General features: G+C 42.4%; 1 protein-coding gene across 4 annotated transcripts in view; it reads right to left on the bottom strand.

The window, feature by feature from the left end:
- DCAF1 (DDB1 and CUL4 associated factor 1) overlaps positions 1 to 13,067 on the bottom strand; it is a 49,178-nt gene that overhangs the window by 11,734 nt on the left and 24,377 nt on the right. For all 4 annotated transcript variants that reach the window (XM_036333438.1, XM_036333439.1, XM_036333440.1 and 1 more), the window contains 9 exons: positions 12,733 to 12,891; positions 11,050 to 11,229; positions 10,345 to 10,554; positions 9,513 to 9,682; positions 6,465 to 6,589; positions 4,267 to 5,530; positions 3,554 to 3,752; positions 2,167 to 2,249; positions 1,058 to 1,142 (listed from right to left, as the gene is read on the bottom strand). In XM_036333438.1, coding sequence (XP_036189331.1) covers positions 1,058 to 1,142; positions 2,167 to 2,249; positions 3,554 to 3,752; positions 4,267 to 5,530; positions 6,465 to 6,589; positions 9,513 to 9,682; positions 10,345 to 10,554; positions 11,050 to 11,229; positions 12,733 to 12,891 — 2,475 coding nt within the window. The remainder of the gene's footprint in view (positions 1 to 1,057; positions 1,143 to 2,166; positions 2,250 to 3,553; positions 3,753 to 4,266; positions 5,531 to 6,464; positions 6,590 to 9,512; positions 9,683 to 10,344; positions 10,555 to 11,049; positions 11,230 to 12,732; positions 12,892 to 13,067) is intronic.

Genomic DNA, 13,067 nt, shown 5'->3' with positions numbered 1-13,067 from the left:
GCTACTACCCACTTCTCTGCTTTGTTTTCAGCAAAACACTTCAAAAGACCTGTCTATACGCAGTGCCATCTGCTTCTCTCCTCTTCTCTCATGAACCCACTCGAATCAGGTTTCTATCCCATGGGAACTTGCAGAGAACTAGCTCCTGACATAGTTAACAATGACCTCCATGTTGTTAAATCAAAGGTCACCTCTCAATTCTCATCGTATGGAACTCGTCAGCAGTTTCTGACCCAGTCCATCCATCCTTTCTTAAAGTCTTCCCTTATCTTCCAGGGCACACCTTTTTCCTGGGGTCTCCTGCTGCCTTACTGGATATCTGCATGGCACCCACACCTCCTTCAAAACACCACTTAAGCACAACAGCTATCCACGAGTAAACACAAGTACTCCACACACTAACCAGCATTCTCTACCGTTTGCCCTGTTTCCTGTTCTTCAGCAACACCTACCTGATACACCACTTATTTGCTTCTTTATTTACTGTCTCCCCAGTGAGTCCCATTAAGGCTGGGACTTTATTTCATCTAAAACTTAGTATTTTAACCAGTTAACTACCATGTATCCAAAACGGAAACCATTCCCACACACCACGATATTTTGAATTTAATTTAAAAAATCAATTTTCAATGAATATTATAAATATATTACAATTCGGGTGTTCTTGAATATTTTTAGCTGAAAATTCTCACAAAAAGTGACTTTAAAGTTGGTCAGAACTGCCACTTAGGGAAAACATTTTTTTATAGACACATGTGGCATGTGGAGAAGGTCCACAGCTTGCATCTACTGGCGCTTATGGCGTACAATGGGTTAAAGTATCTGCTGTACTAAGGACATCTTCTCAACTTGCCAGATGAAGTTCCTGTTCATTCTCTTCACATTTCGCCTGGACAGCTCAGAACTACCTACTTCCTTACACTTGCAGACCCGAACCAGAAAGACTCGCGGAGTAACTGCTAGTTGCCCCAGGACCCTTTAAGTCCTCACACTCAATACAGAAGACTCAGTGCAAACAAAGGCCTAACAGTGTGAAAGCAGAGGGCTCAGGACTTACGTGGGCGATGTCTCCTTTCGTGCCGATGACGCGGTCCTGGGAGTGCTTACTGAACTCCACGTAGTGATCTTCTGTGAAGGAATGCCTGCGGACAGACAGAAGCACTCAGGCGGCCGCCTCAGGACATAATCACTCAACTGACTGAAAAGAAAGGTGATCCTCAGGCTCATGCCCAAGCACACTCACCTGGAGACTGTCACTCCCAGAGAGGAAAGTATCAGACACTTAACATTAAAAAGAAAATTCCCTTCATCCAAGCAGATGCAAAATCATCAATGGGAATTAGTTGATTAAAGGACTTGCTAACAGCCCTGCCGGTTAGGCTCAGTGGAGAGAGCACCAGCCCGCAGACTGAAGGGTCCGGGTTCGATTCAGGTCAAGGACACGTTCCTTAGTAGCAGGTTCCCCATCCCGGGACAGGGTGCAGGAAATAACCAATCAATGTTTCTCTGTCTCTCCCTCTCCCTTTCACTCTTTCTAAAAATCAATGGAGAAATATCCTCGGGTGAGGATTAACAAAAAAACAAAACAAAAAAAGAAATGACTAATAAGGCATATGTGCCTTTGAACTATGTCCCAGCAAAGTGTGCAGCTGTCACATGTCAATGGGAGAAAATAAATGGTCTGCCATTTTGTTTTTGTTTTGTTTTGAATATATTTTATTAACTTTTTTACAGAGAGGAAGGGAGAGGGATAGAAAATTAGAAACATCGATGAGAGAGAAACATCAATCAGCTGCCTCCTGCACACCCCCAACTGGGGATGTGCCCACAAGCAAGGTACATGCCCTTGACCGGAATCGAACCTGGGACCCTTGAGCCCGCAGGCCAACGCTCTATCCACTGAGCCAACCCGGTTAGGGTTGATCTGCCATTTTGGATCAGGGAAGGATCTGCTGTGTGATGGGAATGTATATTCCTAGTCAGCATATCTAGGAATTAACAAAGTTAAAACCTTATCTTATTAAACGTGAGCCACAGATGAGGAAGAGAGAAACTAACAATAACTCACAGCATTTCTCTTTTCCCAAAGGCTCTAAAATCGGATGAAGGGGGTTTAAATAGGTAAACTATAAACACAGAGACTAGGTTGTACAAGTAGATACATACTTCATATCAAACACTGACTTCATTCCCCAAAGTGCAGACAGAGGCTGGCTCCACGTAGCGGATGTCAGCAGCAAGGACCCGTCCTGAAAGAAGAAGGAGGCCCAACTTGGGGTTCACTGTCTGAATTTGCATCAGCATTTTAAAACGCAATCTTAAAAATATAGATGGATTATAAAGAAAAATGCCAGGAACCAAGAAGTGGTCTGAAAGTGTGAGAATATATGTACATGCATCCTAAAAGTTACCTGCATTTAAGATAACACTAAGTCCTACTGAGCTAGTAATATAAAATACAATAGCTAAGGTAAGAGGGGGAAACTTGGAAAGAGACCAAGATGGTTCCTCGTTTATTAATATTTGACCATATTCCTCATCCTTGAAATATCAGTGAACTGAAAACATTTGCTACACTTTCTAGCCAGGACCCTTAAAGGTTTTTCAAAGAGAAAACTCAATAAAGGGTAAGCCTCCTTTACTCTAAAATCAGGAAAATTATTCTGTCACCCTAATAGTCCTGACTTTTAGGAATAGTAAAGGTATCAATTCCATCCACAAAATAGTTCTAATAAACTATGACCCACTGGAATCATATGATGCTTATTTTCCTAAAATTCACAGTAATTTGAGATTTCGGACATAAAAAGTTTTATGTTCACAGTTGGTAATCTCAGTTTCCAACTGAGGCAAATTAAAATACGTACAGATATATACAAACACATATTTTTATATTTATCGATAGATCATAGATAGATACATGGATAGATAATAGATATATCTCCAGGTCTTAGAACAGAGGTTGGCAAATTTTTACTTCAAAGGCCAGATAAATACTTGCTCTGTGGGCCACGTGGTTGCAGCTATTCAACTTTGCCTTTGTAGCACAGAAGCAGCCACAAACAATACATAAACACATGAGCATGGCTATCTATCTCTCTATATATAAAAGCCTAAGTGACCATCGCAACCGAGTGGATGACCAAACAGGCTGCATGGGACAACCAAGCCGGCCGGGGGCTTAGTTAGAGGCGACCAAACAACGAAGCAGCAGGCTGCATGGGGCGACCAGGCTGGTGGGGGCGGGGAGGGTAGTGGGGGCAACCAGGTTGGCAGGGGGGCAAGTAAGGGGCGACCAGGCCAGCAGGAGAGTAGTTAGGGGCGACCAGACCTAAACCAGCCATCAGACATCCCCCACGGGGTCCCAGATTAGAGAGGGTGCAAACTGGGTTGAGAGGACCCCCCGCCCCATGCACGAATTTCGTGCACCGGGCCTCTCGTGTTCCAATAAAACTTTATGTACACATACAGGCAGCCAGCCAGCCAATGGGGCCAAAGCTCACCAACCCATCTTAGGAGAATGACTGCAAACAACCTACGATGGGACCCTTACCCTGGAAGGTTCAAGGTGTGTGATGGCCGAGTTGTGACAGTTATAGCTGGCCTCCTCCTGTCCACTAAACACATTGTAGAGCTTCAACTGCCCAGTGCAGGTGCCAAGCATCAGGAACCGCTCCCGGGCTGAGAATGCACAGCAGGTAAAGCCACTCTCATCCTCATTGGCTTCCCGGAACACTGAGATAGGACGGAACCTACGCCAAAGAAAGAGAGCCAGAGACAAAGAAGGTGCAAGGACTCAGAAAAAGAAAACTCTGCTACAAGGGAGAAAGAAAAAACACACAGAGCTTTTATGTTTCAAATACATCACAACACATCACATGACCTTTAGTAGTTCATTTTCATTTCAAATGAGAGAAAAGGACCTCCATCCACAAGTTTAAACAATAAAGTTCCCATGTCTAAAGCGTGCAACCCCATGACCTTTACCTAAGATTTGTAAAGAACCAAAAGAGACCACTTGGACCAGCACAGTAATAAGCTGGGGATCCTAGAGACAGCAGGTCCCATAGGCTCTAGAAAACATACTAGTTGTAGTAAGAACACATAGTATTCAATCAATATGTTGAACAGTCACACAAGGAACCCATGGTTAACAAAAGGGAGTACAGTCACATTGCTCATCTAGTCACATAAAGCGACCATCTCTGGTATTTCAGGCCAATAAAGGGTTTTCTGGACTAATCACTGCTGATAGGGCCTCCTTACCTGCTAAAGATAAGGTGCCTATCGAAGCACCCGCCATCCACCCCGCCATACTTTGGAAACGATGCTCTGCGGTTCAGCCTTGAGGTAAAGTTTATGGGCGCCTGCCGCCTCTGTTTTGGCTCAGGACACTGGTGAGGAGTAAAGAGGGAGAAAGGTGGGCAGGTGGCAACTGGGTTCTTGCAGCGCGCATGCTGCTCTCTCAGATATTCTGTGATGATACTGTCCAGCGTAGGTGGGGAAGGAAGATGCCTGTCCAACTGCTTTTTTATGGCTGGGCTTTGGCTGTAGGCGCCATGGTCCGACTTTTGCCGCAACACTCGGATTTTCCTGCCATTGCAGGGTGATGGTCTCTCTCTGATAAAGCTGATTCTACCAATCAAAGGGGAGTTGCCCGCGTAAGATGGGCCAGGCAGAGCAAGTGAGCCCTGGGGGGGCCGTGGCTGAGGATGGGCAGTGGGGGCAGGAGGGGCAGTGGCACCCACAGCCACATGGCTGCCCAGTCGAGTTGCAATGCCGTTGGCGATGCGAGGGGTCCGGGGGAGAGAGACAGGAGAAGCAGCAGCAGCGACTGGGGTGAAGGCAGAAGAGTGGGAGGCAGCAGTCATGGGCAGGTCAGCCTCTTTGGTCAGCACAGTGGCTGTCTCCCCAAGTCCTTTAGAAATGAGATGGTTTCGTATCAACAGAAGCAGCTCTTTCTCAGGGAAGGAGATCCTTGACTGCGCAACAACATCTGCCTTCTGCAGTCGTGCCAGGGACACATCGGTGCCTATGAGAAGGGGCTTCCCTGACACCCGCTCGATGAGCTCAGCGGCATACTTGCAGAACTTGACGTGGTCACTGCGCTTGTCCTGCAGCACAGGTTCCTTCATCAGCTGCTGGATCTGGCAGCTGCTGAAGAGGGGCAGCTTGCTGATGATCTGCCGGACGGTGCTACTTCGAGACAGGCCCACCAGGGCCTTGCAGGCCAGGGCCCGGATCTGGTCTGCATCTGTGATGGGCATCTTGATGGACAATAAGGACAAAAGCACCTTGATGCCATTGTTGGACTGGACCACATTCCACATCTTGGCCAGGGTGTGCTCGCTACTTTTGGGAGTCTGAGGCAGCTTCCTCCGAGGCGTTCCAGAGATAAACTTGCCAATACTGGAAATTCGGTTATCTGGGCCACACACACAGTTGATAATAATTTGAAGAGCTGACTTCTGAATCTCAGCATCATGGATAAAGAACTCACCCTCAGCCACTCCCAAAATAATGCTGATACCTAATAGGAAAGGAGGGAAGGAGGAAACAATACATTTTATATTCTTTCTCACAAAACTCATGGCCAACTTCAATGGTTGTTTCAGAGATAAAATTGAAAGTTCTACTCATTTTGTTCCACTTAAAACTACCACACTTGTTTAAAAAAATGTACAAGGAATTGTTTGTGTAAAATACAATCAGTTGTACTATCATGTACCTTTATGATGCAATACCTCACGTACAATGGTTACATGGGAGAATGATGTCAATACTTATGTGAGGGTCACTAAGGTTAATGTGCAATTCTTCCTAGGTAAGCAGATGAAAAATAGTGGGACTAAATTAAACCTTCAACAGGAAAGAAAAACCCTCAGCCTGGCTGCTCCCGTGGCAGCGGAACCTTTCTGCTATTCATGAGGAAAAGTCAAAAACAAGTGGCTGTGCCCTGCACTCTCCCCAGAGAGGTGCCCCCCAGGACCCACAGCTGGTTACGCTACCTCCATGCTCACTTTAGCAGCAACCCTCATCAGCCCTGCTCTTGATGGAGTATAGCATTTTCAAACAGTGTGTAATCCTTTTGTAGTGTGTGACAGCTTCTATCCATTCTGAGCGGCTTGCCGATTACTAATTTTATTAGGGCTTAAATTACAAAGCTGCTTAAGTTCTTGACTATCTGCCCCAACCATTTTTCCTATGCACCTCATTTTCTGCATGTGACTCCACAGAGTACAAGGTTTACACTATTACAGCAGAAATGCCTGTACCACTCAGAACACAAGTTCACTAACATGACTCCATTATATGAAACTGTATGGCATGGCTTAGATGGGACAGGCAAGGTACCCTACCCTACTATCTTCTTACTACTTAGGTCAGTTAAGTAACCACAAACAGAATAGCAAAGGAAAACAAATCCAGACCAAGCAGTAACAAAATGGCAAGGTACAACCTACCTACAGTGGAGACGGTGGAGCCAGCCTCATCTAGCACATCCACTGATTCTGCCAATTGGAGCTGGATTTTTGGCACAACAGTAAGAATAGCCAGGACATCCAAAGCAAAGCGTACAGTGTCATTCCTGGACAGGAAGAAGAATTAGTCAAAGAGAAATAGGATACAGCCACAAGAAACAACAGTTAAAAAAAGAGGGGGAGAGAGAGAGAGAGAGAATGGATTGGAATCACTACCTGTGTGGCTCTGTCCCTAACCATAACATCAAGATGATTTATAAGTCACTGTGACATTACTTGCAAAAAACATGGAGATGGCATTTTCACTTATCAAACTGCTAAGATTGCAAACTAAGGATAATCTCCAGTGCTGGTGACAATGTAGACTACTGCTCTCAAACTTTTGTTGGGGGAGAAATTAGGACACTCTTTTTAGAAAATCTGGAAATATGAAACAAGATTCTTAAAATGTTCTTAACCTTTGGCCCAGGAATTCCACCTCTTGGAATCTGTCCTAAGGAAATAATCAGACATACAAACAAGTATTTATGTATTCAGATGTCCATTATCACATCATATAAACGAATAAGAAAAGAATTAGAAAGCCTACCTAAACAGGAATACATGTGTTAGTTATGATACACTCAAATGATGAACTATTCTGCAGGTATTGACAACTGTTTTCAAAGAACTCTTATTAAAGGACAAGGGAAAGGGCTCAAAATTCAACATTAATGAACAGAAAATGTTAGATATAAAATCTGACAATACGAAGTACTGGCAAGAAGGTAGAGAAATGAAAATTCCATATACTGCCGATGGGACAAGACAATGATAGGTCATTTTCCAGGCCCTTTGGCAACACGGATAAAGATGAAATGCAGACACAATTGTATACATATCCTTTTAGCAAGTATGTCAAACTGGCGGACGGTGGGGCGGGCTGCATGCCTCATTTCACTGGCCACGAGTTTGACATACTTGCTAAAGACTCCAAAAAGAGTTTTATGGTACCACTCGTTTGGAAGCAAAAAATAAAAACCCACAACAAACATTAAATGTCCATCAATAGAACAAACTGTAGATAGGAATACAAGAGTTCAAATAAATATTAACACATATAAAACTCAAAAACATGAGAAAAAAATCTGCAAAAGATGCAGAGGATATTGATATAATGTAAAAACATACAAAAGAGGACTAGATTATTGTTCATGTGCACACAAATATGTAGTATAGACACATGGATGGAGAGAACGCACTCCAAGTTCAGAAGACTGGCCATTCTGGGGAGGCAGGAAATGCAAAAGAACTCCAAGAAGCACATACAGCAACATGCCAACCCTGGGTATGGAGCAGTCATAGCATCTCTATATCTTTCTATATTTTAAAGTATTTCATAAAAAAGATGAATATGATTAAATACTATAACCTCAATTATATACATTTTCATACATTCTAGAAAGACTGAAGAAATTAACAGTGGCTAAAAGTAATTTCCTTCTTTTATGTAAGACTTTATATATTCTAAGCAAAAACAAATATTTAATTTTGTTTAAAAAAACTTTTAAAGGACATATTCCAAACATATTTATATATTCTTAATAATCCCTGTAAGTTTTTACCAGTCCAAAATGTATTTATAACCTTCCTCATTATCTTTTGAGTTTTCATCACCTTTTAAACAAAATTCTCAAGGTAAATATAATAACCTACTTTAATACCCCAAAACAGCTGTTTTCAAAGTGTGGTTGGGGAACCTTTGGGGGTCTCTGAGACCCTCTCAGAAGGTTCTGTGATATGAAAGCTGTTTTCATAGTAATAGTAAGATGCTGTTTCCTGTCCCACTCTTGGTATCTCACGGAGCTATCCAGCGGCTGTGTCATGTGTGATGTCACAAAAGATTAAATATAAAAACAAATATAAGAGATTAGACCAGACATTTTAAAAACTTGCTGAAATCATTTGGTTTTATTTTGGAAATTTTTCATAAAAAATACTAACATGCAATGGATTCATATTATTTTTAAATAAATTCATAAATATATTCACATTTTCTGTTTTAATTTCTAATATGGTAAATATCGCCAGATATAACACAAAACAAAAGCTCTTTGGAGTTCCTAAGATCAGAAAGTATGAAACTGGATGCTCCAAAAGTATCCCCTGGATTTAACATCCTGGGATTTAGCAAACAAACTATATGCACCATAAATAGCCTCTCTGGTCTTTATGGCAATGGATGGATGGGGAAAGTCATCCATCCAGAGCTGTAGCTGGTTTGGCTCAGTGGATAGAGCATCAGCCTGGGAACTGAAGGGTCCCAGGTTCGATTCCAGTCTAGGGCACATGCCTTGGTTGTGGGCTCGATCCCCAGTGGGGGGGGGAGTGGAGGAGGCAGCTGATCAATGATTCTCCCTCTCCCTTCCTCTCTGAAATCAATAAAAATATATTTTTTAGAAGAACCACTATATATAAAAACTTTATTTTATTTTCTCTTCAGACTCCATCTTTACCAAAATATCGTTTTAATTCCTTTTCCATCCTCATCCTATAAAACCCACCCACCCTCCTGATTCAATCAGCAGTCCTCTCAGAGCTTCATCCTGCTCCGCTGGCTGCTTTTAACTGAACTGTGAAAATCACATCAAAAGCAAAAAATACACTTTCATGTGAAGATAAGAAAAACATTCTATATGACTGTCAAGCAGCAGAGACATCTAAAGTCTAATACCAAAGAACACTGGGCCCGTCTCAGACAGGATTTCCACCCTACCTCTGCGCTGTCGCCATGTAAATTATGTAACTCTCAGAGTACAGAAGTTGACCCCTGCCTGTGTGCAGAATTTATAATCACCAGGACCATAAATATAAATGAATAGTCTGTAAATTAATAAAGGTATCATCATGCTTAATCTAGTTTCTCAGCTTTGAGCCCAAAATTTCAATTCTGTTCACCAAATATTTGTTAAGCATACACTATGTGAAACCAACATCAACCTCAGCAGAAAGTAGAAGCTAATCTTCTTGGAAACCTCCCTCTGGTCCCACCTGGCATAATAGGTCTTCCAATTGCAGGCAATAGAGATAAGCTGCAACAAGAGCTGGACACAAGAAAGTTTGAGAAAGACTTCAGCAGGTTCCCAGTAGAGCTGCGCTGGGCCATATTCTATCAAAAACTCCATCATTTCCACAATCTGTTCATGAGTATACGAACACGCCTATAAGGAGAGAGACACATTAGTAAAGAACTCTATCATCTGCCTGCTACCTTCTCCAGCGAAGCTCAATGGCCAACGGGTTTTAACAATAAAGCTAAGGAATAATAACTTTCAACTTCCACAATCCTTCCGTCTATAGGCCACATGTGAAAAAATGAATGTTTAACCTTTCATTTATAACTGGACTCATGGTACATTTTGTCCAAAAAGGTAACAGAATGTTCAATTTGTTAGTGCATGCATCTATTTCCCAGCTTAAGAAGAAAAAAAAGCAGCATGTAAAATAATGGGTTTCTTTTCAACTTGTGATTTTTAAAACATGCAAATACTAATCTTCATCCCAAAACATTGCAAGTCCAAAAATGATTGAGAAATGAAGTTATAGATGCACCTTTCAGAAACTTCACATAGGAAGTAGGACATGTACTACTTTTCATAAAAGACCGCCCTTTACACACACTTCAGTTCATGAGTGTCCCCGAGACGTAGCAACTCACAACTGGGAATCCACCTGCCGCATCCATTTTCAGGTAATCTGCCTCCACAGGGACAAGCATAATACAACAATACACGTTCTGCAGCCTCCACTGATGTGAATGTGAGTTTCAGGCCCACCAGTGGTACAGAGCATTAACAGCTCCTTTCAAGTAAGGCTCTCTCACCTTGTACGGGGGCTGTGGATGCACAAGAATGCCACCCTCAGTCCTCTGAAGTGACTGCTTCACTTGTTCCAATTTAATGGCCAGGTGAGCCTCAAAGTACTTGCGCAAGGCCATGCAGGTATGTTTCCCAGTTTGGCGGCTAGCAAATATTTCATCATCACTCAGAAGTGCACCCTGATCTTCCAAATTTAGAATCTCCAAAGTACTGATCTATTAAGAAAGAAGCAAAAGAATTAGACAAAGGCGCGCGGGGGGGGGGGGGGGGGGGGGGTAAATGGGAGGAGACAACCAATAGGAAGAAAAAAGGGGAAAGATTTCAGTAAACTTTTATGTTCAACGAGACTGCCAATTAACACTGCACATCTTTCCATGCATGCTAAGAATGGCCATATGAAAGCAAAACAGTAAACCCATATCGAAAGATTGCCTAGCCTTCAATCCTGTTTAAACACATACAGGCACAAAACCTTTTGTTTTTAGAAAGATCGAGATTATTGACTGCAATTCCCCCTGTAAGATTACTAAATTCAAGGCATGTCTGTAATGGCACAGAGTCCTCTAAACACTTAAGAGGAAGAGAAACTTGTGACTGAAGGGAGAAAAACAGATAGCAAACTTCTTCCAGTAAGCCTCCTCTCACTGCAGGGCAGCCAAGATCAGCAGGACCCCTACTTCTTGCAAAGAGAAACCACTGAAGAACCTCACCAAGTTCACCAGTCGACGAAGACCGTCATAGCGGTCAAAGAGTTCCAGCACGGCCCGGAAGGAGAAACAGATTGAGAAGAACATGGTAGCATGGCAGCACCCTGAGGCGTGAGAACACTCCATCAGCCACAGGGTGTAGTTCACCACGTCAGACAGAACATTGTGGGGGTGCATGCAAACCTGAAAAATATAAGAATAAAACAATTTTTAAATTTTGAGGATAAAAGAACCTTTGCAAAAAGATGAAAAATTCACCAGTGTCAATAGACACTTCTGCACAATACAATGATCATACCTGGTCAAGTCATTCTGAGTTTAAAGCTTAAGTTACAAGTGAAATTTTATAACAATCTAGTCCAAACCTTAGAACAACCTACATTTAAGATAACTATTTAAATTCGACTTGCACTCACTACCAAATTTTGCAAATATGTCCATCCTTTAATGCTCACAATGCTGTTACACAGGTATTAGGATTCCCACTTAACAGATGAGGGAGAGGCTCAGAGAGTAAGGGGCTGTCCCGGGTGTAAAAGCGGCCGAGCCTTCTGCTACTGAAGTCTACAGGTGGAGCAGCCATTCGCTCTCTGGCTCATTCACACACATTCTGTGGGGCAGACAAGGATTTCTAAAGCATTGCCCAGGTTTGCTTGGTACTTTCTCTCTATCTTAGTCATAATTGCCTTCTATATATGCACACGTATTAGGTTACTATTCTTAAAAGACTACATACCCTTGCATAATGTTGATCTCAAGAGGAAAAAACATTAAAATCAAAACATTACCTTATTAATACACATGCAAAGATGAACAAAGACATAGGCCCAAAAGAATTTACCAACTTCACTCTACCAAAAAAGCCACATCACATGAAATATTAAAAAAATGTTCCAGGTATAGAAATAAGATTCCCCCAAGGATGTCTGGGGACCCATTACTTTTAAATATACGATCTACCGATCTACTTACACCTTTTAATATATATATATAATCGATTTCAGAGAGGAAGAGATAGAAACATCAATGATGAGAAAGAATCATCGATCGGCTGCCTCCTGCACGCCCCCTACTGGGGACTGAGCCTGCAACCTGGGCATGTGCCCTAACTGGAATCAAACCTACTGGTTTATACTAGTAGGTGGGTGCTCAAACAGTGAACAACACTGGTCAGGCAGCTTACACATTTTTAAAATCAGTAAATAAAAAGTCTGAACTGGAAAAACATAAGAACTAGACTGGGAGCCTGTGGAGCCCTGAGAACAACTAAAATGATTTTACTATCTTCACCACAAACTATTTGTTAACACACACAAAGCACCACCTGTTGCTTTTAAAATAAATTGACTAAAAAATGCAAAATAGCCCTAACTGGTTTGGCTCAGCGGATAGAGCGTCGGCCTATGGACTTAAGGGTCCCAGGTTCGATTCCAGTCAAGGGCATGTACCTTGGTTGCGGGCACATCCCCAGTAGGGGGTGTGCAGGAGGCAGCTGATCAATGTTTCTTTCTCATCGATGTTTCTAACTATCCCTCTCCCTTCCTCTCTGTAAAAAATCAATAAAATATATTTTTTAAAAAAACATTTTACTCCTTTTTTTTTTCTTATCCAAAAGTTTTTCTATAAATATGCTAGGCTGTCCCCCCACCCATCCCATTCCCATATACCTGAATGACTTGGACTTACTCTTTCCATGGCATCCTGGTTGTAGGACAGGTAATACAAGCACATGGATACACCAGTTGCAGCCATAGAGGGGCGAGGAATTTCCAGTAATTTCTGTACTCCACCATGTGCAACAAATTCTGTGGCAAACTTGTTATGGAGCAGGAGAGATGCTAGGTGCTAAACAAAGGCGACACATGTTACGATAGAACTATCTAGAACAGCAATTTTCAACCCGTGTGCCACAAGAATTTTTAAGACATGCAATACCCGACTATTTAGCCAGGGACACTGACCCCTTTTCCTTTAAATTACCGAATAAAGAAATGACAACAGCCAACAGAACAGCAGCCATC

This window comes from Myotis myotis, unplaced genomic scaffold, assembly GCF_014108235.1.
Source record: "Myotis myotis isolate mMyoMyo1 unplaced genomic scaffold, mMyoMyo1.p scaffold_m19_p_13, whole genome shotgun sequence".
In the NCBI taxonomy this organism is placed as follows: domain Eukaryota; kingdom Metazoa; phylum Chordata; class Mammalia; order Chiroptera; family Vespertilionidae; genus Myotis; species Myotis myotis.
This window is presented reverse-complemented; position numbering and strand designations above follow the sequence as displayed.